Source organism: Myotis brandtii, unplaced genomic scaffold (assembly GCF_000412655.1).
Source record: "Myotis brandtii unplaced genomic scaffold, ASM41265v1 scaffold14, whole genome shotgun sequence".
Classification (NCBI taxonomy): domain Eukaryota; kingdom Metazoa; phylum Chordata; class Mammalia; order Chiroptera; family Vespertilionidae; genus Myotis; species Myotis brandtii.
The window spans coordinates 2,198,346-2,224,900 of NW_005354999.1; the positions used below are offsets into that span (position 1 = coordinate 2,198,346).

The window sequence follows — 26,555 nt, forward strand, 5'->3', positions numbered from 1 at the left end:
TGTCAGCATTTTGGAAAACCCTAACTTAACTCTGGTGCCGTGTCACATATAGAAATTTTTTGATATTTGCAACCATAGTAAAACAAAGACTTATATTTTTGATATTTATTTTATATATTTAAATGCCATTTAACAAAGAAAAATCAACCAAAAAAATGAGTTCGCATGTCACCTCTGACACGCGTGTCATAGGTTTGCCATCACTGATCTAGACGAAGGAAGATGCACCACTTAATGTCCAAGTGAACTTACCAGGGAGGTTTTGTGTTTATGATTATTTTCTGCCCCTTAGATTTGGCTCTGCTAACTGACCTGTTCTTTACTTGTTACTTGGAAGTTCAAAATGTGAGAGTATGTTACAATGAGATTCTACGGAATAATAAAGGGGTTGTGAACAATTTTTTGCGACCATAAGAGGGTCCATACTGGTCCTGAAAAATACTCACTCGCCATTTATTTATTTATTCAACAAATATCTGTTGGATGCTCATGATGGGATAGGCATTAGGCTAAGAACTCAATGCTGCAATGTGTGTAAAATCCATTCCCTGTATGTTTGTCTATTTAATCCTATTATGAACTATGTCTTTAATACACATCATAGTCATATAATAAATTTTAATTAACAACTTGAAGTTAAAAAAAAGTAGTAGACTCTTCACTCAGTTTGACAAGTGGCTAAATATGTTAATAGTTGCTGGATTTACTATTTTAGGAGAATCTACCATATGACTCAAAGTTAAATGCACTGAGCTGAAGATTATAGTAAGAAAAGCATTCCTTATGAGTGTCACACTTCCTCCTGAGAACCGCTTACTGTGCTTCCAATTGATTAAGAATATGCTAAAAAGAAAGGTGATGAATTTCAGACACAAAGTCAGGGTGTAGAGCAGTGGTTCTCAACCTTGGCTGCACATTAGAATCACCCGGGAATCTTTTTAAAATCCTGATTTCTGGGCCTCATCCTCCGGAAATTCTGTTTCTTTGTTATGGGGTGGGGCCACAACATTAGTAACAAAGAAACATCCAATGTTGACTCAAGAGCAAAATCTACTGAGAGACAATTGTTTAAAAGCATAAATCCTGTGTTTATTAGATCTACACACACAAAAAATTCTTTCTACGCTAAGCACCTTCAATTTCTAAGAACCCATCCCTCAGACCTGGGGTTGCCTCCCAGCTCACTGCTGGAATTCCTGATGGTGGCAGTCTGAGGAAACATGAGTTCAGTTACCAAATATAGTTGAGTGGAGTAAGAGGACAGATGCGATTCTGAGGCCACAGTTGCCTCAAAGTGACCACGGACCAAGCAGTCTGTCATGAATAGGCAAGGCCAACCTCTGCTCCCCCAGAAAAGAGGAAATGCTCATCTGAACTACATCACCTTTTCGGAGTCTTCAAAGTAACCAAGGATTGAACAGGTCTGTAAGATGTATCCTAATATACTAACTAGTAGGGCAACATTTGCTAATTTAAAAAAAAAAATCTAAAAATATGATAGCAGTTTGCCTAAAGATATAATACTACTTAGAAGCTGCCTTGATTTTTCTTTCATTTGGAGAGGGAAAGTAATGGGAATTTTGTCATCTTTTCAAAAACAGAATTTATAAGATTTATCTGCCTGCTTTATTTCTACCTTTGCTGTCAAATATTTGCATTCTCTATTAGAACCTTAAGCATGCTAAACTGCTGACACCAATACCAAAAGGATTAAATGTAATTACGGAACCAACATTTGTCAAGATTATGTATGTGTTTTGTTTACAGAATATAAGAATGCAGTTCATTTGAACCTCGCCCATACTTAAGCTAAATACTGATGGCTTAAATCATACACTTTAGCTTTTAGTAACATTTTAAGTTGTTAATTACACTTTCAAGGGTTTTTTTAAAAAAAATCAGTTGACAGAATAATAGCAGACATTTTAAATTATATCTATGCATAAAGCTTACATATTTTTTTGGAAAGATAAAGCTTACTAAAGGAAACTATGATCTAGTAAAATATAAACATCACAGTGTAAATTTATATCATGTTGTTTTAAATTACACATGAAATTGTCTTGAATCCAATACATGAGGTTAATACAAAATGATTTCAGGCTCATAGTACCTTTTTCAGATTTGCTAAAAATACTAATTGCCTTTTAGTATGAATAATGTAGTCTTGTGCCTGACAATATAATATTATTCAAAATCTATTTAATCATGTATGTGCAGAAATTCAATTCTTATCGCCTGATAAATATGTTTTCAGTATTTTCTCAAAGAAAGAACGTAAATGTCCAATTATTCAGATTTTTAAAATCTGAGTCTCTTTGACAAGTTATTGCTAACAGTAGACAAGACCTAAGAGATTTACCAAGCTAACCGTTGCTCCGTAAATGCATGATTACATATTCCTAGAAAACAAATTAGTCCTCTCTCGTTCTAGTGTCCGATATGGATTAGGATCTATATCCTGGCGACTCTATAGTCAGTTCTATTTGAGCTTCTTTTGTTTTTTGCTAAAACTGAGGGTTGAAAAGGTCCTATAGCAACAGAGTAAGTATCTAGATTACACTGGACAATTACAATCACTTAGATTTATCTCATTTTTTTAAAATGTAGAGAGGAAACATTAGTCAGGTTTCACCTTCTTAAGGATATACCGGCTGAAATCTACTTCCAAGGCAAGAGCCTCCACTTCATTAATAATGTGTGTGTGGAGGATATCAAAGGGTATCAAGGTAACTAAGTTGCAGTCAAGAATTTAGGTCATCTAAAGTTCACGGTTGTGTCCTATTAAATTCCAGCAAAGAAAACAAAGACTGAGGAAAACAACTCTGATTGTAATTTGTAACTGTTAAATCATATTAGAGAATAGAGAAACAAATTTAGTAAATAGGTTTTGCATTTAGGTGGCAGGAATTAAGCCCTAAATGAAGACAATGGCAGTGGAAATGGATGATTGAGAAGTAAAAATCTAGATATTTGCAACTGATTCAATATGGTGGACAAAGATAATAACATGAAGAGGCTCCCAGGAATAACTCCAAATACCCTCTCTCTGTAAAATACTCTATATATGGCTGTTATGGGGCATTAAATGAGCTATTATGTTATGGTCCTGAAACTGAGATAAAATATACTGGCTTGGTGGGTATTGAAAACAGTAGAATAAATATGACATATCTTCCTGTAATAACAATTTACTTAAAGATTAATGAAAAAAGAAATCCACATGTATTAATAAGAAATAAATTATAAAAATGTACATTTCTGAATCTAATATGATTTTAGAAATGTTTTATGCTTGACGTTTGCTCTATGGGGCCCTTAGTGAAAAAGATCATCATAAATAAAAGAGGAAGGAAGAAAGAAAGGAAAGGGGAAGGGAGGGAGGAGGGAAGGAATAAAGACAATTTAGGTGATACAAACAAACTATTTAACACTTCATGAAGAAGTATCTTTTCAGAGAACTGCCAAATAGGGTAAAAGGCAGGAAGCGTTTATAGGATAAAAAATAAAGGATGAGAAAAAGAAATATGGAAAATATTTGATTGGCTTGGGCCACCTCATTTGGGGTGAGAAGGCACAAGGAGGCAGGATAAAGCCCAGTTGGCTTGGCGTTTGGGATTGGCTGACTGGATAAACTGTTTCTGGTCAAGCAGAGCATTAACAAGGACATGAGAGTTATCTCTAAGTTCATGGGCCAGGGTAGCTCCATCCTGGGTCTCACAGTGGTTCTCAACCTTCTGGCCCTTCAAATACAGTTCCTCATGTTGTGACCCAACCATAAAATTATTTTCGTTGCTACTTCATAACTGTAATGTTGCTACTGTTATGAATCGTAACATAAATATCTGATATGCAGGATGGTCCCCTGTGAAAGGGTCGTTCAACCGCCAAAGGGGTCTCGACCCACAGGTTGAGAACCGCTGGTCTAGAGACTGCCTATGATTCTAAAACAAGAGGAAAAAAAGTTTAAAAACTTTTCAACTTTGGTTTTCATAGTTTAGGGTTTATTTTTAAATAGTCTTAGCATTGAATCATTGTACCAACAGTTTTTACTACTATTTTAGTAGTAGTTTGAATATGAAAATAAACAAAATTACTAAATTTAAAATCACTCCTAATTTTAGCTTCCCCCCCCCCCCCCCCCAAAGAATGGGAAATAAGCAACAAAAGTTTCTCCTAAATGTCCCACCCATCAACCCTGCCCCTGCTTAAGCCCCATCATAGAAGTAATAAGCATTAATTGTTTGGTGCATGTTTTTCCAACCTTTCTCATGTATTTATTCCTAACCATATATACATTTTTAAATGCCTATTGAAATGGTACTATCTGGACTCTCAAGTCCCTGGCCCATGGGGTATGGGATATTGTGTGATACTTGGTGTCTGTCAGCCTTTCAGTAACATCACTTTTTCTTTCAAAATTTTCAACGTCTCTACAATGTATTTCACAAACAGATGGCAAAACTTGCCCCATTATCTAACAATGGTTTTGAAAAAACAACTTTGGGGTTAAATATAGGTTTCAACCCTAATTCTACCATTCCCTGACAGCTCAACTTTGTCCAAATCACTGAACATGTTTATGCTATAGTTTGGGTAATGGGAATAATAACAATGAAAATAATGTCTACCCCATCAATTGTTCTGAGAATCAAATAATTTACTATAGTAAACCAGGCAATTCGTAATTCAGAAGCTGTTGCACAGTAAGTCCTCGGGGAGGCTAGCTTTTATTGTTGTAATTGAGTTCTTTCTACAAGACTGCTGCTATTTCTTGTGCGTGTGCCTTGTCTTCCCCAAGTTCTTACCAAGTCAGGGAAATATTGGACATTTCAACAGCCTGTAGTGCCCTGCCTCATAGGGACCACAGAGGGCATGATCCACGGTATGTTTTTACTGGCAAAAGAGAGGATTATCCTGGCTATCATAGATCTGGTTTTTATAATCATCCTCAACAGTCAGCAACTCTAAAAGCAAACGCTATTCATCATTTCTAAATCTGCCTCTCTATCTTTTCTATTATTTGTATATTTACATACGTAGGTGAATTTTATATAACACATTACATATTCAGGAACTCAAAAATAAATGTTTTCCCAACTACTAGGATAACAATGCCAAGACAATGTTTGATAAAATTTTTATGTCACAATGTGTGATATACATACTGAATATAAAATAGTCATTGAAAACTTACATGTTCCATATTCCATAGTAGAACATGAGTCCATCAAAATTCAGATTATATACAATTAGAAATAATCTATAAATTAAGTGGCATAAAATTCCTTAAGAATTAATAAAATATACACAATGTTTCAACAAAATAGGTGACCATGAAATTTTACATTTGAAAGCGATATTTGCTTGAGATAAGCCAATATGCTGATAAAGCTGCCTGTGGAAGTTCAAGGTGGAAGGGAGTCTGAACTGCCTCACAGTACTTGCCGGCCCTCCCAAACCTTTGTTTCACCACATGTTTGGAGGGAATATAGTCAATAATATCATAATAACTTTATACAGCAACAGATGGTTACCAGACTTGTGGTCATCACATTGTAAGGTATAGAAATGTTAAATCACTATGTTATACACCTGAAACTGTACTTTAATTAAAAAAACAACAACAAAAGATTGAGCTTGGCATTATGCATAAATGTCAAAATTCACCTGCAATAATTTGCCTTCATAACACCATGAGGACACCTACAACTGCCTCCATGCTACCATCCAAGAACCTAAAGCAGGGATAACTCTCAATATCAAATACCAGTTCTATTTTTCTCCATCATCTGCCATGATTCAGATACTTTGCTAAGCACTAGCCATACAAAGACTGTCGGTTGCAGCTCCTGCTTTCAAGGTGTTCACAGTCTAATGGAAAAGGGGCTCTCTAAACCCATATTTATAATTCAGTCAGATGACTTATAATAAATACTGTGCAAAGTGCCATGTTCAGAGGAAGGAGCGAATTAATGCTGACTTGGGAATCGTAGAAAGCACCCAAGAGAAGTGAAATTAAGTAAAGAAGTAAAGTTTTCAAGGATGAACTGGGATTTGAAACACAGAAACAGAAGGGGAGGACAAAAGAAACAGCATGTACAAAGCATGCAGACATGAAAGAACATGGCATGTTCAAGGACTGACTGACAAGTAGACCAGTGAGGCATGACTGCAACATGGGTCAGAATGACAATGAAGCATGAGGCTGGAGAGCCTACATCAGAGCAGATCGCCCAGAGGCACGCAGATGACCTGCATATGCTGCTTTAGACCTTCTCTCATCAGCCTGGCAGGGGGGCGGGGGGTGGGTAGGTGCGGGGACTACTAGGGGAAAAATACCAAAGGAGTGACATGACCAAATTTGCAAATATGATCATTCCTACCATTTTAGATATACAGTTATTTGTTTAAACTATTTTAATAGCAATTATCATGTTCCTCCTTGTGTTTAAGTCATTTTTACTCTTGTCTAATCCCTCTAATCTCTCCTACTGGATAATAACATCATTAAAGGAGACAAACTATGCCTGGCTCATCTCTGCCCTCCTTGACGCTTCCCTTGCACCTCGTAAGTGATAAAACAGTGGTTCAACCGAGTTCATGTTCCACTCATCATTCCAGAAAAGGCAAGTGGCAGAAAGAAAGAATGATTCTAAAATGAGCAGAGCCAAAGAAGAGCCATTTCTCCCCTGATGAAGAAGCTAGAACTACACAAATTTCAAGAAATTAGAAAATAGTTGCTGCTTGTAAGAGTTTTAGGGAAAGTGACAATTGGGCTAAATTATTAACGATGAAGATGATGAAGACCCAAAGGAGAAGAAGACTAAGAAATGAGTTTCCAGGTGATTCGAATTCCTTAGGAGAAGAGGGTAGAGGGAAGGGGCACAAAAGTTTTAAAGATGTAGGAAAATATTCCTCCTCAAAATTTCAAAATCTTACAATTCCACTTGCTAAAATGGAACACTTTAATGTTTTGGGCATTTACCGCCCTTCCTCTTTACTCATTAAAGACTGAATAATTAGCTCTTTTTAAAGTATTTCATTTCTGCCTCTATCACACCAGCCTAGAATTGCCCAAAGCACTGTTTGAAATAAAACATGAAATCTCAGGGAAATAATGATGATGTTTGCAGTAGTATTTCTTTTGATAATGATCTTTTTATTTGGGGGGTGTTGACTGACACAGAAATCTCTGACGCACAATTTTCCAGTGAGTGTGGGCCACCTGTAAACCTCCCTTGTCCACACATTGAATGAGTATTTTCCCTAGACGACATGCATGTTCTAGCAGCAATAGCTGGGTTGTAAATTAAACCCGAACCATATATGCCATAGAGCTATTATTTTTTCTCACTATGCAAGCAGTTTTTAAGCTACACCTAATCCTGACAACTGGATCCCATCAGATGGCGCCTCTTTAAACCCAAAATATAAGTTAATAAGCAGGTGATTTAATCTGCCTCCGGCAAACACTCCCTATTTAAAAGAAGAACTGGAAATTGCTTCATCATTCAGAAGTTTGCTAAGCTTCCTCATGTAATGTTTTTCATGAAGTTTTAAAACGTATCAGATTATGTTCACTTTACATGAAATATAATTAATAGCAGATCTCTGATTTCTGACTCACAACTTAATTAGTCTGATATATTGCTTAGAGTGCTTGGTTGTTAAAACTATAATTCAATGGTAGGAAACTGTGTGGTTAAGATCATGAGCTCTGGGGTCACTGTCTGGGTGTGAATCATGGCTTTTTTTTACATTTTCTGCCTCAGTTTCCTTCTTTCTAAACTGGAGCATATTGTGAGAATTTGAAATGAAACAACCTACAAACTACATAGTGGCTCTTGATACAATGCCTGCCTCATGGTGAGCTGTTCATTGTTAGCCATTATCATTGTTATGATCATCATTATCAGTGCTTATGTGTGTTATATGAATTCATTAAGAAGCTGATGTTCCATAGCAGGGGTTGGCAAACTTTTTCTGTAAAAGTCTGGATAAATATTTTAGGCTTTGTCGATCATACAGTCTCTGTAGCAACTACTCAACTCTGACATTGTTCCACAAAAAGAGTCAAAGACAGCCACATTCTAAATTCAGTCAGAAGTCAAAAGGTTCTGCCTCTAAAATGATCCATTCAGCCCTGACTGGTTTGGCTCAGTGGATGGAGTGGCGGCCTGCGGACTGAAGGGTCCCGGGTTTGATTCCGGCCAGGAGCATGTACTTTGGTTGCGGGCACATCCCCAGTGGGAGGTGTGCAGGAGGCAGCTGATCGATGTTTCTCTCTCATCGATGTTTCTAACTCTCTATCCCTCTCTCTTCTTCCTCTCTGAAAATCAATAAAATATATTTTATAAAATAAATTTATCCATTCAGACATTTCGCTGTCTTAATATATCCTTCCAGAGCAATCATTTTCATTATACCTTTTTTTGTTGTTTTCACTATATCTTCAGTCTCTTCATCTCTTTATATTCAAACTCCTACCTATGAATTCCAATCCAGCATAGATTTTAGAACCCACCCCTGTCTTGCAATATTTCCACAGCCTTGTCCATTTCCTTCCCATCTTACCTGTGTGCCAACACCTGGGTGATCTACCTCCACATCCACACCAGGACTGCTGAGCTCTGGTGGAGGGAAGTGCCTGATCACACAGATTAATGACACTACAAATACATTACATCTAATTTCAAATAAGCCCTCACCTATATATCCTTAAGGAAATTTCTCCCTCTCTATAACAATTATTTCAAATTGTCTCCTGTCCCTATAAATTTCCAAATGCACAGAAGCCTCAAGATAGGATCTCCCTTTCTTTCAATTACAAATATCTCTCTCTCTCTCTCTCTCTCTCTCTCTCACATGCTATATTACTTCTCTCTTTTTTTCTCTCCAACATGCTATATTACTTCTCTTCTTTGACAATGGAAGAACTGTCCCCTTCCAACCTGAAGCCATATATATATATGTATATATATGACTAATATACTAAGTGTCCATCCAACCGGTAGCTATGATGCGCATTGACCACCAGGGGGCAGATGCTCAACACAGGAGATGCCAAGCTGCAGTGACTTGGCAGCAGCGGTTCTCAGGTGATGCACCCCGGAACCAGAGAGGAGGGAACCCGATTCCTTGCAGGGCCGCACAATTCCACCTATTGCTGGGGCACTGTCAGTCCCAAATCTGGTTTACTGAACACTTGCGTTTGCGTTCCACACCCTGTACAACAGCAACTTTGCAGAGTGCCCTCTCGCACTCCGGGACCCCTCTGGGGATGTCAGAGAGCTGGTTTCGACCAGATCCCCATAGGCCAGGCTGAGGGACCCCAGCTGCCAGAGGGACCCCACTCACCCCTCAGATGCCCTTCGAGCCATGGTGCCACTCCAGGTGCAGCCGGCTGGCCAGAGAGGGACCACAGGAGATTGGCTCCAGGGTAGGTCTGGCCCATTTAGCCCAGTCCCGCCCCACTGGGGGGAGCAGGCCTAAGCAAGCAATTAGACATCCCCCAAGGGGTCCTAGACTGTGAGAGGGCACAGGCCAGGCTGAGGACCTCCCCTCCCCCTGCACATAAATGTCATGCACTGGGCCTCTAGTGGGCTAATAATTCCCAAACCAGCTCTGTTTTCCCTTCTCAGGGCTCTGGACCACTATCTCAAATTGCCTTCCAGTATCAGCACCAGAGTTCCCTCAGATGTGAAAGTGCAAGTCAAAATTAAGCTGCTTTTTTTTCCTTCAAAACTTGCTCTCCCCCCCCCCCCCTAATTAAGTGAGTTATTGGCACCATCCACCCCACTGTCTGAGTAAGAAATCTATAATCCTGCCTCTGCATCATCTCTTCATCCAATCAATCGTCAACTTCTGTCCTTTCTATTGTCTATGAATTGGTTGAGTCCTCTGTTTTCCGCCTCAGTGTCACCTGTTCATACTTCCATCATCTTTTTTATCTACTATCAATTGTGTTCCTTAGTCACAAACAACAGAAATATTCTTTGGTCAACTTGAGTGCAAAGAGATTTATTAATAGGAGTTGTGGCAACTCACAGAATGAAGCCAGGAATCTATGCAGGAGGCAAGACCACAGAACTGTGCCACAAAAGGGCTCCTGTGTGGCTATCCCTGCTGCCAAAGCTGAAGAGTTCACACCACAGCTTCCATCTCCAACCCCGGATACCCCCCTGCACAGCTGCCACTGCTGCCCTGAACACTCCACGGTGCTGCCTCTGCTGTCACCATGTGTGTCCAGCTGTCAGAAAGGTTTCACCAGGGATCCTGCTTCCAAGTCCAAGAGATGGATGCAGTTAATTGCCAAGTCCAGGCCATGTGCCAAGACTTATGCCCAGGTTCCAAGGTGCTGGGGAAGCAAATATTTGGAGATTTTACATCCCGTTCCGATACATAAACTCAGTTTCTCACTGAGGCTCATAACATGAGGAATTATCCAAAACTAACAAGGTTCAGATGGTGGGCAATCAAAAATAAAACAGTGAGAAACACACACAACCCCTAACTACTACAGACGCCTCCTCTTCCCCTGAGTCTGTCTCCTGCTCAGGCTCCAATCAATATTGTTTCTTAATTGCAACTCTGGGATGTTTTTCACAGTCTTCTTTTGTCTCCTAACTGTGCATAGGATAAAATTCAAGCTCTTCGCATGGCTTCAGGCCCTCTCTGACCCACTCCTGCTTTCTAACCTTATTTCTGGCTATTTTCCCCATCTCCAGGTGATTTCTGTTTAACGGAACCTCTCTGAGTTATCTGAGTCTGCCATACTTTCTCGGGGATGCAAGACTGTACATTCAGGCCCTGCATAAGGCCATTTTGGTCCATGACAGACCCCGTAGTGGTCCCATAGGACTAAAATGGAGCTGAAAATTTTATATGGCCTAGTGATGAGGAAAGCTGTCATAAAGTCTTAGTGTTGTAGCTTAAGGCATTACTGTTTTTCCCAGGATCTCAGTCAATCAGTAGTAATTGGCTAGAAATGCCTGGGGCACTCACCTGGGCCCCATAAGCTTCCCACAGACATCTCTTCTTTCCAAGCACATTATACCTGGCCCAAGCCTGTGGCGGAGGGGGGCGGGGTGGTGGGGGGTTTCAAGACATTTATTTATATATTTTTTAATCTTCACCTGAGGATATTTTTCCATTGATTTTTAGAGAGAGTTGAAGGGAGGGGAAGAGACAGAGAGAGAGAAACATCAATGTGAAAAAGACACAACGATTGATTGCCTCCTGCATGCACCCCGACCAGGGGATCGAGTCTGCAACCCAACTACACGCCCTTGACCCTTGACCGGGAATCAAACCCAGGACCCTTCAGTCTGTGAGCCAAGACTCTATCCACTGAACCAAACGGGCTAGGACCCCTGTAGTTCTTATTACAATTGCAAGACACCCTCCTGTGATAAACTATTAAGAAACTTAGAAAAAAAAAGAGTTTATGACTTAGAGGGGCACAAAGCCAGTTCTTAAATAGAGGGCTGGAGGGAGGGGGGGGGAATGATTTGTGGGTGGGTGCCTAGGGTTTGGTGCACTCACTCTTTATTAGTGACTTTAAAACATAAGGGCAAGAATTTAAAGCATCGGAAGAAAATAAAAATAAAAAAATCAACCCAAATGGTCAGTTATCGAATTCAGCCAACATCTAAAACAAAGGCGCCTCAGTCACAGGAGGAGGCACCTGGCTCTTTATCTAGTCCTGTGGCTGTTATTTATTCCAGATAGCCTTTGTTGAAGCACATGCCTCTCTGAGAAGGATGCCTCTTCGAGGACAAAGGCATCCTCAGCAACTTCCACATGTGTGTATAGATATAAGGGAAGGCCTGTTTAAGAACTTTTCATGGAACAGCAAGAATCATGAACATGTGCCTCGTTAAGGAGCCCGCACCAGCTGAAATTAAGTAAAACTGGCAGTTCATGGACAAGAAGGCCTGCCATGTGACAGCATACTGTGAGGCATGGTGGACATCAACACACATCAGACCGGGGGAAAACCAGAACTATTTCCAAGGTCATCCCCAATGACACAGGGTCATGTTGGTGCTGCGCCTGGAATGACAAAAATGTATACACACTTTAACAGCTGATAACTCCCTTAATTGTTGATCCTTTTCAGGTTTAACTAATTTGAAATAATGGATAAAGCCTGACTAAGCTTTGAACAAAGAAAATTTATCCTAAAGTGCCACCAGACTATTTTTTATGGGGACACATAAAAGATAAAGTTTATGGTACAAAACCGGCAACAGTCAACGAATTCAGGGCGCACAAATAATGAACAAAATTATTCTTGGTGTTTGTGATTCCATTGCTTCGCTTTATCAACAGTGCCTTGACAAAAAAAAAATTCTGTAAATGCTTTTAAATTTTGGAAATGAACTGTATGTTAATAACACTGACTTTATAATCATTCAAAGTGTGTATACATTTTTGGGACCTCCTGTATCGGCATGGTCTTTTGTACCTCATGCCGGACTCAAACCCAAAACCACCTTCCGTGGGTTTACTACTTACACACTGGTGCTGCCCGCACTGGGCATTGCATTCCTGCCGAGGAAGAGAAAAAGTTCCAGGACGTGGTCCACACCCTGCCGCAAGCCAAGGGGACCCCAAAGTTGCAGGTGCTGGAAAGCAAAGTCATGGTCACCCCAGACAGGCCGTGCACAGAGGGCATCAGGGTGCACAGGACTCTGCGGCTGAGCCACCGCTTCATCGATTGCTTCCCAGGATCCTTTGTGTCCCAGGCGTGCTGCAGCTGCAGCGCCTCTGAGACTGCGCACGTTGCCACCGCCCAGTGGACAAGTATGCAATTCCAGATGCGCAAGGACATGAAGCCCCGCCTTCTAGCAAGGCCGTTTTCCATGGAGACATTACTGTACCATATTGCACAGGCAGAAGCAAAAAGGGAAAACGGCTCCACTCTTAATACCATCTTGGCCCCTTCCGGAGGAGCTGAGGGTTGCAGAGCTGCGGCAGGGGAGGCGGCTGTTGGAGGCTGGCCTCTACTCTCTGGCAGCCGCCAGCAACAGCGATGTGGAGGATGAGAAGAAAAAGCCTCGGAAGAAAAAAGTTGCAGTTGGAGACCTCAGACAGGAGGTGTCAGATCTACCGGCGCTTGTGAAACCTGTCCACGGTGGGACAGGAGAATAAAAATGCGACTGTGCTCTGCCAGGGGTGTGCTCTGTGCCCCGTTGTCCCTTCTAGATGCTAACATAGCACTTTGTTCTCTCGCCACAGCACTTGACACACTACTAAAACATACATGTTTATTACTTATTTGTGTCCTTTATAGACTATTAAGTTCAATGAGGGCAGAAACCTTTTCTTTTCCAAATTATATCTGAGTGCCTAGCACACTGCTTGGCATGTCCTCCTAGATACTCCACAAATATATCTTGAATGGGGAGTTCTCTTCTATGTGGTATATCTATTCCAGAGTCCGTTTCAAAAGTTAATCACTTCAGAATCAAAGGTTTTGTTCTCAATATTTACCTGGACTTTCAGCTTAGCTCCAGGTGTGGTTGACACAAAATCGTTAGATAGGACAAGGGTCTGAAGGTTTGGACCATTCTTACTAAAGGCTATTTTTGCTAAAAGTGAAAAGGTAACACGGTATTTTGCAGACCAGCTGTAAACCGGATAAGCTGAAAGGAACACAACCTGGTAAGTGTAGCCAACTTCAAAAAGAAGAAATCAACATGTAATTGACCAAATAGTGTATACCAACAATGGCTAAGCCTCCTTCTGGGAGGCAGAGGTGTGGATATGAATTCTTTGTCTCCTTTACTTGCTGCAAGAAAATTAAACTACCTTGTGACAACCATGTCTTGATTTTTAATAGAGCACCCCAAGTGGTGAACCCCTTGAGTTCAGTACTAAAATGTTCCCCAATCTCTATCAGTACTGAGTTCAGTAGAAAAAAAAATGAATGAAAACAAAACATACCCAAATATTCAAAATACATTGAATATAGCTATTCTCCATATATGGGCTATATTTAATGAATTATTGAGGAATCAGAACGGTTTTATTGGGGAACACAGACTGAACAAAGGAATCAGAGTAATGTTTGGGTTGATAAAGAGGCAGGCAATGATGAGACCACTCTAACGGATTTATAAGATTTACTTGGACAACAGTGGGAAATATGGTTCAGTGGGTAGAGTAGGACTAGAATGTAGAGAATCTCATAATTCAGGCTCAACCAAGTGAGTCATCTTTCTAAGTGGACATCTAAGACGCAAGTGTAACATTCAGCTAAAGGAGATATGGTGGGTTCCTAAAGAGCTTCAGGATCTCTGGTTACAAACCTTCTGCTGAATTAGTAGATTCCGTGAATCATCCTTATGTGGCAGCAGGTCCTTGAGGCGCATTTCTGGGACCTTCTATGTAATGCTTTTTGAGATGAGAGACTTTCAGGGGCCAAAAAAATGCAAGCTGACTCTCTTGGGTCATGTGAGAGAAAATAACATTACACTTAATAAAAGAAAATCTCATTACTCTAGGCCAGTGGTTCTCAACCTGGGCTGCACATTAGAATCACCTGGGAATCTTTTTAAAATCCTGATTTCTGGGCCTCATCCTCCGGAAATTCTTGTTTCTTTGTTATGGGGTGGGGCCACAACATTAGTAACAAAGAAACAATTTCCGGAGGATGAGGCCCAGAAATCAGGATTTTAAAAAGATTCCCAGGTGATTCTAATGTGCAGCCAAGGTTGAGAACCACTCCTCTAGGCAGAATCCCTAGATGGGAAATTGCTTCTAAACAAGCAGTTCCATTCTAGCCTCACAAGGCATACTTAACTTCCAAGAACGAATGTCTCACCAAGTTCACTCCCACCCAACTTACAAAGTTGAGTTTCACCACACCCAGGAAGCGTCCTTTTATTGATTTCCAGACTCAACTGTGAGGCAAAATTACTTAGGAAGTTTTCTAGAGTTTTTTTTTAAAGACTAGTTTATTGATTTTTAGAGAGAGGAAGGGATAAGAGAGCAACATCGATGCAACATCAATCAGATCCCTCTGGGCATGCCCTCGACAGTGGATCGACCCACAATCCAGGCATGTGCCCTGACCTGGAATCCAACTAGCAACTTCTTAGTGCATGGGATGATGCCCAACCAACTGAGCCACACCAGCCAGGGCAAGTTTTCTAGGTCTTCCCTCTATCATCCTATGAACAATATGTAGAAAAAGGGCAGTACACTTGGAGTAATGAGAGAGTCACTGCCTCACAATATTTAGTTCAAAATGCAGTGGAAGTTAAATTGATGCCCAATTATTTGGCAGGTGTCGAAACACCTTTTATTTAATGCTGGTAACATTCCTATGTAAATGTCCTATTCAGGGCACATAGTTATCTCACATGTCTTTGATGGTAAGATAGGCTCGCATAGCAACCAAGCTCTTTTCCTTTTCCTTTGACACCCTAACCAAATTCTAGGTTATTTATATATTATTTGTTTAATGTATTCTCCAATCCCCCATCTTTACCATACCACATGACTTTTACCTCTTTAAATATAAGGATTGTGTTAGCCATCTGGATCAAGGGTCGGCAAACTTCAGCTGCTATGCCAAAGCCATCCTACCATCTGTATTTGCATGGCCTGCAAATTAAGAATATTTTTACATTTTTAAACTGTTGTAAAAAAAATCAAATTCAAAAGAAAAATAATGTGTTTGACATGTAAAACATAAAATTCAAATATCAGTGTCCATAAATAAAGTTTTATTGCCACACAGCCATGCTTATTTACTTATGTATTCCTATGGCTGTTTTGATATTCCACTGTCAAATTTAAGGAGTTACAATAGAGACTGTACAGTGCACAGTCAAAGGTATTTACTATCTGGCCCTTACAGTTTGCCAATCCCAGTTAGAGCATGACTACACCTCTAGCGCCTGAAACTTTTTAAGTGATTATTAACTATGTGTTAAATTAACTGTTGAATTAGGGAATATGAAAGCACATGGGTGAACAAAGAAAAGGATGAAACAATAAGGTTTCAAATATTTCATTGAAAGCTTAAAATAAATGAAGATTGGAATCAAAATGTACTTTGTGGTTATTTTAGAAACAGGGTCAAATTTACTAAAAATATCAGTAAGTTACTAACCTCCTAACACTAACGTAATTAGAGTTTTCATAAGGCCTATAGAGGGATGGGAAGGGAAGGAGGCTCTGAGAATGCCCTACTACACTCATAGTCACTTATAGCGCCTACTGCAAATACCATCTTCTTGAATTATTCAATGCTGGTTAGTAACATACTCAATATTCACTTGCAGGGCAAATATTAAATTAAGATGGTAAATACAAGTACACTTAATGTTTCTTAGTTAATAGAACAGATTAAAATTATTTTTCAAACACTACATCCTCTGAGAATGCCCTACTACACTCATAGTCACTTATAGCGCCTACTGCAAATACCATCTTCTTGAATTATTCAATGCTGGTTAGTAACATACTCAATATTCACTTGCAGGGCAAATATTAAATTAAGATGGTAAATACAAGTACACTTAATGTTTCTTAGTTAATAGAACAGATTAAAATTATTTTTCAAACACTACAGTTGACTCTTGAACAACATGGGGGTTATGGGAGCCAACACCTCTCCTCTTTTGGAGTTGAAAATTCGTATATAACTTTTGACTTCCCCAAAACTCAACTCCAGTTGGACCTTTGCATCAGGGGACTCTACCAACCATGGATAGAAAACAGTCTTTTCCAGTCTGCGGCTGTGAATCTGCTTTTGGGAATCTATAGTTGGGAATCAGCTACAGTTGGGAATGAGAAAAAGCTGTTTTCCACCACAGGTTTGTTCAATCTGCAAATGCCAAACTGAGAATAGGTAGGGCAGGCCGTATTTAAATGGAAAAACAAAACAACAACAACAAAAAAACACTCAGTTCAACCCCATGTTGTTAAAGGGTCAACTGTATACAGTTGTCCCCCCAAGAAATGTATGCACACTTCAACAGCTGAGAGCTCAATTTTGAAAAGGAAATACATTTTAATAAACTCTGCCTTTATAATTATTCAAAGTGTAGGTATACATTTTTGGGGACCCCCCCATATTTGTTTACCTTAATGTTTCTCCCAATTTGTAAATTAGTAGTATTAGGATGACACACACAAAACATTACTGCTCACAGCAGTTCTGTGTATGTTGTCTTTCAGAACAGAAGTAACCTGATTTCCAGTGTCTCTGGCCTTCCTGTGGAAAGCAGACAGGGTGTATGAAGACTATTCAAATATGTCAGAGACTTCCTCCCATGACTCCTTCTATGATTCCCTATCAGACATGCAGGAAGAAAGCAAGAGTGCTGACTTCTTCCCTGAGCTCTCTGCTTTTCTCAGCCAGGAAGAGATCAACAAGAGCCTTGACCTGGCCCGGAGAGCGATAGCCAACTCCGAGACAGAAGATTGTGACTCAGAGAAGGAGATCTCGCAGATTTTCAGCACCTCCCCTGCAGGCCTCTGTGAACACCCTTCCCTCAAGGAGACCAAATCGGGGGAGCCCACCTCCTCGGAAAGACCTCCAGATAACAGGCCAGAGCAGACTGAGGGGCTCTCCTCCCAGGGCTCCAAGAGGAAACCTGCTCTCTCACCCCTGCTCGCCAGACCCAGCTACATCCGGAGCCTCCGAAAGGCTGAAAAGCGCAGCGCCAACACTCCGGGCGCAGGTGGAAAGCCCACACCGGCTTATCTGAGTGAGCCTGGCCCCCAGAGCCAGCTGTGTGACAAGGCGGCTAATTTCATCGAGGAGCTGACATCCATATTTAGAGAAGCGGCCAAGCCGAGAAACAGGAGCCCAAACGGGGAGTCCTCGTCACCAGACAGTGGGTACCTGTCTCCCAAAAATCAGCCGTCAGCCCCGAGGAGTGCCTCTGCCAGCCAGAGCCCCACCGAGGACCAGCAAGAAATGGAAGCGGAGGTCAAGTTACCCGAAGCCAGGCCCTGCTACCCGGCAGACCAGGAGGAGGAGGTGCCGGGCGGTAGCATCCCTCAGCCCCAGCCCCAGAGCGCACCCCACTTCTCCTCGGCCCCTCGCTTCATCCAGAAGCTGCGGAGCCAAGAGGTGGCAGAAGGAAGCAGAGTTTATTTGGAGTGTCGAGTCACTGGAAACCCAGCTCCTCGAGTCAGGTAAGAATGTTTTAATGTTGAATTGTAAGAATTTTTTTAATGTTGAATGGTCAAATGAGTGGTGTTGAGTTTTGATTTTGCTTTAATGTGGGAGGAGAAGAGGGTTCCTGTCTGGTTAGCCCTCTGGAGCCTGAGGTGTTGTTTTCAGGTACCTGCAGGGCGAAAGCATCCCAGAATTGCAAATACTGTTGACCTCCGTGTCCCTGGTGGGTGGAATATACTAGTATTTGTTGTCATGAACCACCTAATACTTGGGGAAGGCAAAGGACCGGACAGGCATAGAGAGTACAAACAGTTTGTTATACTGGACTCTGGAATTCATAACAGCCAGGGAAACTTAAAATGTGCAACTGAGTTACTCAACATACTGTGAAAAGTGTGTGCCTGATTGGAATGAGTTGCTGAAGATGGCTGACAGTGTGGCTAAAGCTCGAAGTTGTCTGGGGATACACAGACGAAAGGCACAGGTGTACCGAGGCCAACCACAAGAATAGCCACTGAGTGTATAATCTGGTGTAAGCCTGGGCTCAATTGGCACATTTTCACTTAAGATAATCACTCCCACACGCCTTTGTGCAAGCAAAGAGGGCAGAACGTTCCTAACAAAATTAAACCAAAGTGGGAGCGCTACAGTTCTGTTATTCGCGCACAGGCTGCACACACTAGAGCCTGGGGCCCAGAAAAGAATAACAGTTACATGAGCGTGCAGTTAGTTGGCATCAATAAACACAATGCCATGTCCATTATAATTTCTATAAATTCTTCCTCCTTCATTGCAGAGTTTATACCTTCTGTGCAAAAGGTTAAGAGGAGGGATCCTGGAGTCAGACTCCAGGGTTTCCAGTCATGGCTCCACCTTTTGACCAAGTAGGCAAGTTATACTCTGGGACCCAGTTTCTTCATCTGTGAAATGGAAATCCTAATAATACCTACCGAATTCTATTTCATGATGCCTAAATACAATAATATGTGAAAGAGTAAAACAAGGCCTTGCACCTAGTGGCTCTACATTGGCATCACCTATTCTTTTTATTATTTCTCATTTCTTAAGTTCATGTGCCAAAATAAAAGTAACATTTCAAGCTAGGATTATACTATAAAAAAATAAGCCATTTATTTTCAAAGTTTTGCTTTTATTAATGAGAAGTGTTTTACCAAAATTACATAAATATTAAAAAGTAAATTCAAAATTATGAAATTTGGAGAAATTATAAAGGACATCATTGTCTAAAATGCATTGATATAGTATTTCACAAAACACAAACTTTATTCCTCATCCTATATCCACTAATAGATACTTTGCTAGAGTTGTTTGTTTGTTTGTTTTGACAAATCATTGCTCACAAAAATGGTGTAAGCATTAGCATAACTGGCTAAAAAGTGGTATAATTAGAGGCAGGGAATTTTTTTTCCAACCAGTTTGTTCAACTAATTCACCCTAAGTCAATTTTTACAGTAATTTGACTATATTTCTTTTAGAAACTGACAGCAGGGGGCAGTAATAAACTTCTTAATGGGTTCATTCAATTAAATATGTCATCCTAAATTCTGTCATTTTAATACTTATCTTTTCCATTAAAATATGTCTTATAGTTTTGTCTAAAACAGAAATAAAATTGAGTATTTCTTTTGGATTCTATTTAAAAATTTTTAAAACCCACTAATCTTGGGAACAAATCATTCTTCATTAGAAATATAGTCACATGTCAAACAGTTCCACAGGTTTTCAAAGTACATATGACTCCATTTACATTTATCTCCAAAATAGGCCCCTTCCAAATGTATTACCATGGCAAGTAAGTATACCACTCCCTTTCAAAAATGACAAAATCAACCCATTTAACATCAAAGGATTAATTCAACTGTACCAAAGTTCACGTAACCATTTGGTAATTTGAGGGGCCATCAAATTCATGCATCTGCCTCTTTTTTCTTTATGGAAACAGGAAGGCATTAATTTAATTAGTAGCTACAGAATTATTAACTAGTTTTCTCTGGTCATCTCTCTGTCCACCAAAGCCCAGGACCAATGTTCATTAGTCATTACAAGTTGTGCTCTTCTTGAGTGATTAAGTTTTGATAAGAATGCTCCATTGTTTAAATGACCACAGTTAGCTGATCATTTTTATATCCTTCTGAGTTTGGGGGTGTTGGGGGGGTTTGGATGGTTTTCGTTTGTTTGTTTGTTCAGTTCGTTGGTTGGTTGGTTTTTGAGGGGCAAAGTAAATGTGCATTGGATTCTCTTAATTTCTGTTCTAAAGATACTGGTCATACCATGGATTTGTAAGTGCACCAAATGCCTAAGAACATTCACTGAGTTCCTTTTCTGCATGAGACATGGCAGTCTAATGAGAAAATCATCTTTGAAGGAAATTTTGTGTAAGGAAGACCTTTAAGAAAGAGTTGCTGCATTGGGGCATTTTAGAACCTGACTCATACTGACTAGTCCAGGGGACTCGGAAGTAGAGATTAGGTGGACCTATTGGTTAGTAGGCCACCTCCGAAGGTCCCAGAAGCAGGTGACAGAACTTGTGGGGAAAGGCCTCTTTAAGCAGAGGCCCAACAGACCCTGGCTGTTCATTCAGTGTTGAGAAGTTGGCAGCTGTACGGGAGGTGAGTGAGGTGTGGTGCAGTTGTCATTGGTAAAATCCAGACTTACTTAAAAGTAATGCACCACAGGAAAATATGGAAGCAGGTATCAGGTTGCAGATACAGGGAGGGGACTGGAGCACAGGGAGAAAATTCTGTCCTTTAAGCATTTAGATAAGTAAAGGGCAAGGCTACTTACTGATTCAAAAGACAGAGCAGGAAGTAGAGACTTAGACTATGACTAAATAAGGCAGGACTTTAGTGACTAAACTTGTGCTGGGTCCAGAATAGGAAAATAAATTGCTAGACTGACAAGGCTGAGCTACTATGCTGCTGGTCTGTAGTTTCTTAAATTTTGCCTAAATAGAAAGCATTTGGTCTGGGAACCTGGACATAGTGAAACTCACAGACGTAGATGAAGTAGCCCCAGCTAAAGGAAAGATTAATGGGAACAGTAGGATCAAAGCCAGGCCAGTCATCTCAAGACATTTCTACTTTATGTACAATCACTTCACCTTCCCAGAAATATAACTGGCACAAGATACCAGTTATCATCATAAACAGGACTGAAAAAATTCTATTTTCCTCCTCTGTTCTTGCATAGTTCCAACAAAAACTCAACAAAAGAGAGGAAAACTGATGGAAGAAAAACTTATGTGTAATTGAAGTTATATACAATTTAGATAACAGTCAGTTATATACAATTTAGATTCTACTCAAATTATAGGCAAATTATTTGTTGACAATTTTAATTATTACATTAAATTTTTAAAAGTCAGAATTTCCCTACATCACTCACCTTTCCTGTTCTCAACTTTAGTTAGTTGGGGAAAAATTCATAAAGGATTTTAGTTTAAAATTACCTATAGTAATTTATAAAAATAAGGCCTTATTTTTTCAGTTTATACTTAATATTTTATTCTGGTAACCATATATTTTAAAGCATGTAAATAAAAGGAAACTAAGATTTACATTATTTGCCTAGTAACAGAAAATAATTATTAGTTGTAGAGACTGGACTATAACTCAGGTTTTCTGATTCCTGATCATGTCCTGTAGTGATTCCAAGAAGATTTAACTACTGTCACTGTTGTGTTGCTGCTTGTGCAAGGCTTACTGACAAGCTTAAGAAATAAAGATAAGTGGAATTGATATGTTAAAAAATCTCTTAGGATTGGAATTCATATTCTGAATATCTTTAAAGAAATGGTGTCCTAATAATTTCCATGATATTGTTCTATATTTAAAGAACATAGCAATTTACAGTTTCTCTCTCTCCAATAAGTTAATACTATAAAACAATTCAATCACTCATGTAACTAACTCCAAACAAAACATCATTTCTAATTTATGAACAGTAGTCCAAACCATCCTTATATTCAAATTACATTGTAAGGTAAATATGAACATACTCCTAAGGAAAAAAAATCTATTTTAAGCACCCACTCTTTGCAGTAAAAATGGGATCTAGCAATAGTCCAGCCATGTTTAATATTCTAAGTATAATTACTCATAGCTAATCATATCATGCCTATTAGGTTGTCATTATTAGCTCAGGAAAGATTCAATTAATGTACATATAAAAGCAATTAAATTATTTCATTTTATAATCAAAACTCAGCATGTCCAATGTCTCCAATTAGTTTACATTAGCGAGACTTTGATCATCATCAAAGGCCAGAGCAAGAAGATTAGCCATATCAAAACTGCAATGCTCTCTGTAGAAATTTCCATCTCCCCCAAAGAAAATAGAAATATATACAGGCTGCCAATTCGCTTTTCTTACTAATGTCATGTGGTATATGTGGTGCCTGACCGGGTATCAAACCATGACCTTCTGGTTCATAGGTCGACACTCAACCACTAAGCCATGCTGGCTGGGCTGGCATGGTTCTTTTAATAAAACTGTGATCACAACACAGTGCAAAGCAATCCAGTGCCTTCTCATCTCAGTCAGAGTAGAATCTATAGTCCTTAGAAGCATCAATAAGGCCCCATCTCTCTGACTTCATCTCCTACTACTCACTCACCCTGTTAGTCCACTCCAGCCACAGCGGTATCCTGGCTGTACTCCAATGTGCCAGGCATGCTTCTGTCTCAGGGCCTGTGCTCTTGCTGTCCCCTCTACTCGGAATACTCTTCCCCCAGATATATGCAGGGTTGGATTCTTCATCTCCTTTATACCTCTTCTTAAGTATCACCTGCAGAGTATATAGCCTTCTTTGACTACCCTATGTAAAAAGAACAGGTCCTGCCCACCGCACCCTCTATTACTCTCTGGTTTTGTTTTTCTCCATAGAACTTACCTGATGCGCTCTACATTTTACTTCTTTAATTTTGTTTGTTTGTTTTGTCTGTCTCCCTTGGTAGAATATAAATTCCTTGAGTATAGGGACTTCCATGTGATTCTTACTGCTGTGGCCCCTAGGCCTAGAATGGTGCCAGGAATGTAATAGGTGCTCAAGAAATATGTGTTGAATAAATAAATGAATAAATTCCACTCCATACCTCTCCTTAAGTATCACCTGCAGAGTATGTAGCCTTCTTTGACTACACTATGTAAAAGAACAGGTCCTACCCACCACACTCTCTATTCCACTCTCTGGTTTTGTTTTTCTCCATAGAACTTACCTGACGCGCTCTATATTTTACTTGTTTAATTTTGTTTGTTTGTTTGTTTTGTCTGTCTCCCTTGGTAGAATATAACTCCTTGAATATAGGGACTTCCATGTGATTCTTACTGCTGTTTCTCCTAGGCCTAGAATGGTGCCAGGAATGTAATAGGTGTTCAATAAATATGTGTTGAATAAATAAATGAATAAATTCCACTCCTAGGTGTATACCTGGAAGAAACTTTTGTTCATGTGTACAAGGGTACTTCATAGCATTGTTTCAAAAAACAAACAAAAAACAAACAAACCCACTGGAAAGAACCTAAATATTCATCAAAAAGAAAATGGATATCTCTTTGAGATAGTGATTTCATTTCCTTTGGACATACACCTGGAAGTGGGATTGCTAGATCAGAGGGTAGTTCTATTTTTAATTTTTTGAGGAACCTCCATACTGTTCCCCACAGTGGCTGCATCAGTTTACCTTTTTACCAACAGTGCACAGCATTCCCTTTCTTCACCTTCTCACCAGTGCTTGTTATGTCTGTTGTTGGATGAATGGATAATGAAAATGTGGCACATACCGTATTTTCCCATGTATAAGACACTATTTTTTTCTAAAATCATTAGACTGAAAATTGAGGGTCGTCTTATATACGGAAGTCACCCTAGGAGGGAGCCGCGTGGGTGCGTAGCTGCCCAAACCTTGTCAAACAGGCTTCCTCCAATCATGAGCCTTGTTGTTACTGACGTCAGCTGATGCCGTAATTGGAGGTGGAGGTGGTGAGTGCACAGATGCAACAGGGACCCTAGCTTTCCGAGCCCATAAAGATGTCAAAAAATAAAAAGATAAATACCGGTAAGCGATTGTCTTACTCTGCAAAATTCAAACTGAATGCAATCAGCTATGCAAAAGAGCATGGAAATAGAGATGCAGAGAGACAATTTGGATCTCCTCCCACTGAGTGTATGATCAGACAGTGGAGAAAACAGGAAGAGCAACTCCTTAAGATGCCAAAAAAGAAGGCCTTAAGAGGACAACCAGCAAAATGGGCAAACTTGGAGCAGAGGCTAATGACTTGGATTATGGAGCAGCGCCAGAGTGGCTTAGGTGTGTCAACCAAGCTTATTCAATGTCAGGCAAGAATGTTTGCAAGCAAAATGAACATTGTTGATTTTACAGAAAATGAACATTGTTGATTTGGCAAAATGGTGCTTCAATTTCATGAAGAGAGAAGGGTTAGCCATGAGAACAGGAACAAAGTTAGCTCAGAAAATGCCACCAGTTTATCTGACATCAGCTGATGCCATATGGATGATCTCACATATATAGATGTGACTCAGAAGACAGCAGTGATACAATAGAAGTTGGAGAAATTGATATGTCTGGAACCAATAGTGATGAAGAAGAGAGTAGTGATGCAACAGAGGCTGAATAAAGTGATATTCTACATAATATCATAGTACTGGTATGTAAACATTACCTGCGGTAATTACTAAATAAAAATGTGTTCTGTTTTATGTTTAAAATATTGATTTCTTAATATTAGGTTGGAAAAGTTGGGGGCTTCTTATACATGGGGACATCTTATACACGGAAAAATACGATATATATATAATGGAATAGTATTCAGCCATAAACAGGAAGGCAGTCTTGCCATCTGTTACAATGTGGATTATCCTTAGAAAGATAAGCCAGACAGAAAAAGACAAATACTTTATGATCCCATTCATATGTGGAACCTTTAAAAAGCCAAACTCATAGAAACAGAGAGTGGCATGGTGGTTGCTAGGGCTTGGGGAATGGGGGAAATGAAGAGATGTTGGTCAAAGGGTAGAAACTTCCAATTATAAGATGAATAAGTCTGGGCTCTACTGTACAGCATGGTACTATAGTTAACAATACTGTGTTATATACTTAGAAATTGCTAAGAGAGTAGATCTTAAATGTTCTCACTACACACACACACACACACACACACACACACAACCCTTATAATTATGTGAGGTTATGGATGTGTTAACAAACCTTATTGTGGTAATAGGAACATCATCACACTGTACACCTTTAACTTACACAATGTTATATGTCAAGTATATCTCAATTAAGCTAGAAAAAAAGAAAATGGATGAATTGTGATGTATATTCATATAATAAATGAACTAGAGTTTCATGAATCAGGATGTCTGAAACACAAACAATAGCAATATTAAAAGGTTGCAAAAATGCTTAGATTGCATGAATACATTTATGCATATGAAGTTAAAATGGAAAAGCAGGACTATTTCAGGGTTAGGCATATAGTAAGCGTACACTATAAAAAAATTCATAGGGATGACAAATACTAAATTTCATTTAGTGGTAACCGTAGAGATGAAGAAGAATGTGATTGGTAAGATAAGGGGTATACCCAAGGGCTTCATCTGTGTTTGCAATGTTTTATATCTGAAGAAGAGTAGTAGAGACACAAGTGTAAATTATTTTTATTTTTACACATATTGAAAAATATTAACTTTTTTTTTACTCTGCCAACCCAATTTTGTATTTGATATCTTCATAAGCATTATTCATAATTAATGGCATGATTTACTCCTTAAACATCATTCAAAAAGTATCTTAGTGTTAAGCAATGCAAACTGGATAGGTTGGTTCTTAGCCATTTGCCCTTGTGAGTTATAAGTTAATCAACATAGGGGTTGTTCTAGTTGTATTTCATAGCTTTTAAGAATGTTCTTGTTTTTCCATAGCTTAGTTGGAGTATTGTCCTGTACACCAAAAAGTGGTGGGTTCAATTCCCAGTCAGGGCACACACTCAGGTTGTGGGTTAAATCCCTGGTCAAGTCATGTGCAGGAAGCAACCAACTGATGTTTTATAAGAATTTTCTTGTTTTAAATTAATGATGTTATTAATAGAATATTATACATATATCCAGTCATATACCAAAGATCTTTTATGGTATGGTCTTCCCAGTTTATTGGCTGTAGAGTGTATAAAAATTTGTGTATGAGTTTCTTGTTCTTTTTTTTTCTTTTTAATTGATGACTGTTTTTTATATTTATATATGTATTTATTTATTTAATTTTTCCATCACCTTTTATCCCCTCTATTCCTTCTACCACCTCCACCCATCCCCCTCCACCCCTGAAATCACCACATTGTTGTCCATATCCATGAGTTCTCTCTTCCT

At 39.5% G+C, this 26,555-nt stretch overlaps 1 protein-coding gene and 1 pseudogene across 1 annotated transcript in view; both read left to right on the forward strand.

Annotated features, from left to right (window-relative positions):
• The window catches only part of LOC102258284, an 86,681-nt pseudogene extending 73,462 nt beyond the window's left edge, over window positions 1-13,219 (forward strand).
• A 4,056-nt stretch (window positions 13,220-17,275) lies between these two features.
• Window positions 17,276-26,555, forward strand: part of PALLD (palladin, cytoskeletal associated protein) — a 392,451-nt gene continuing 383,171 nt past the window's right edge. Inside the window, exon 1 of the mRNA XM_014535224.1 lies at window positions 17,276-18,165. Coding sequence (XP_014390710.1) covers window positions 17,276-18,165 — 890 coding nt within the window. The remainder of the gene's footprint in view (window positions 18,166-26,555) is intronic.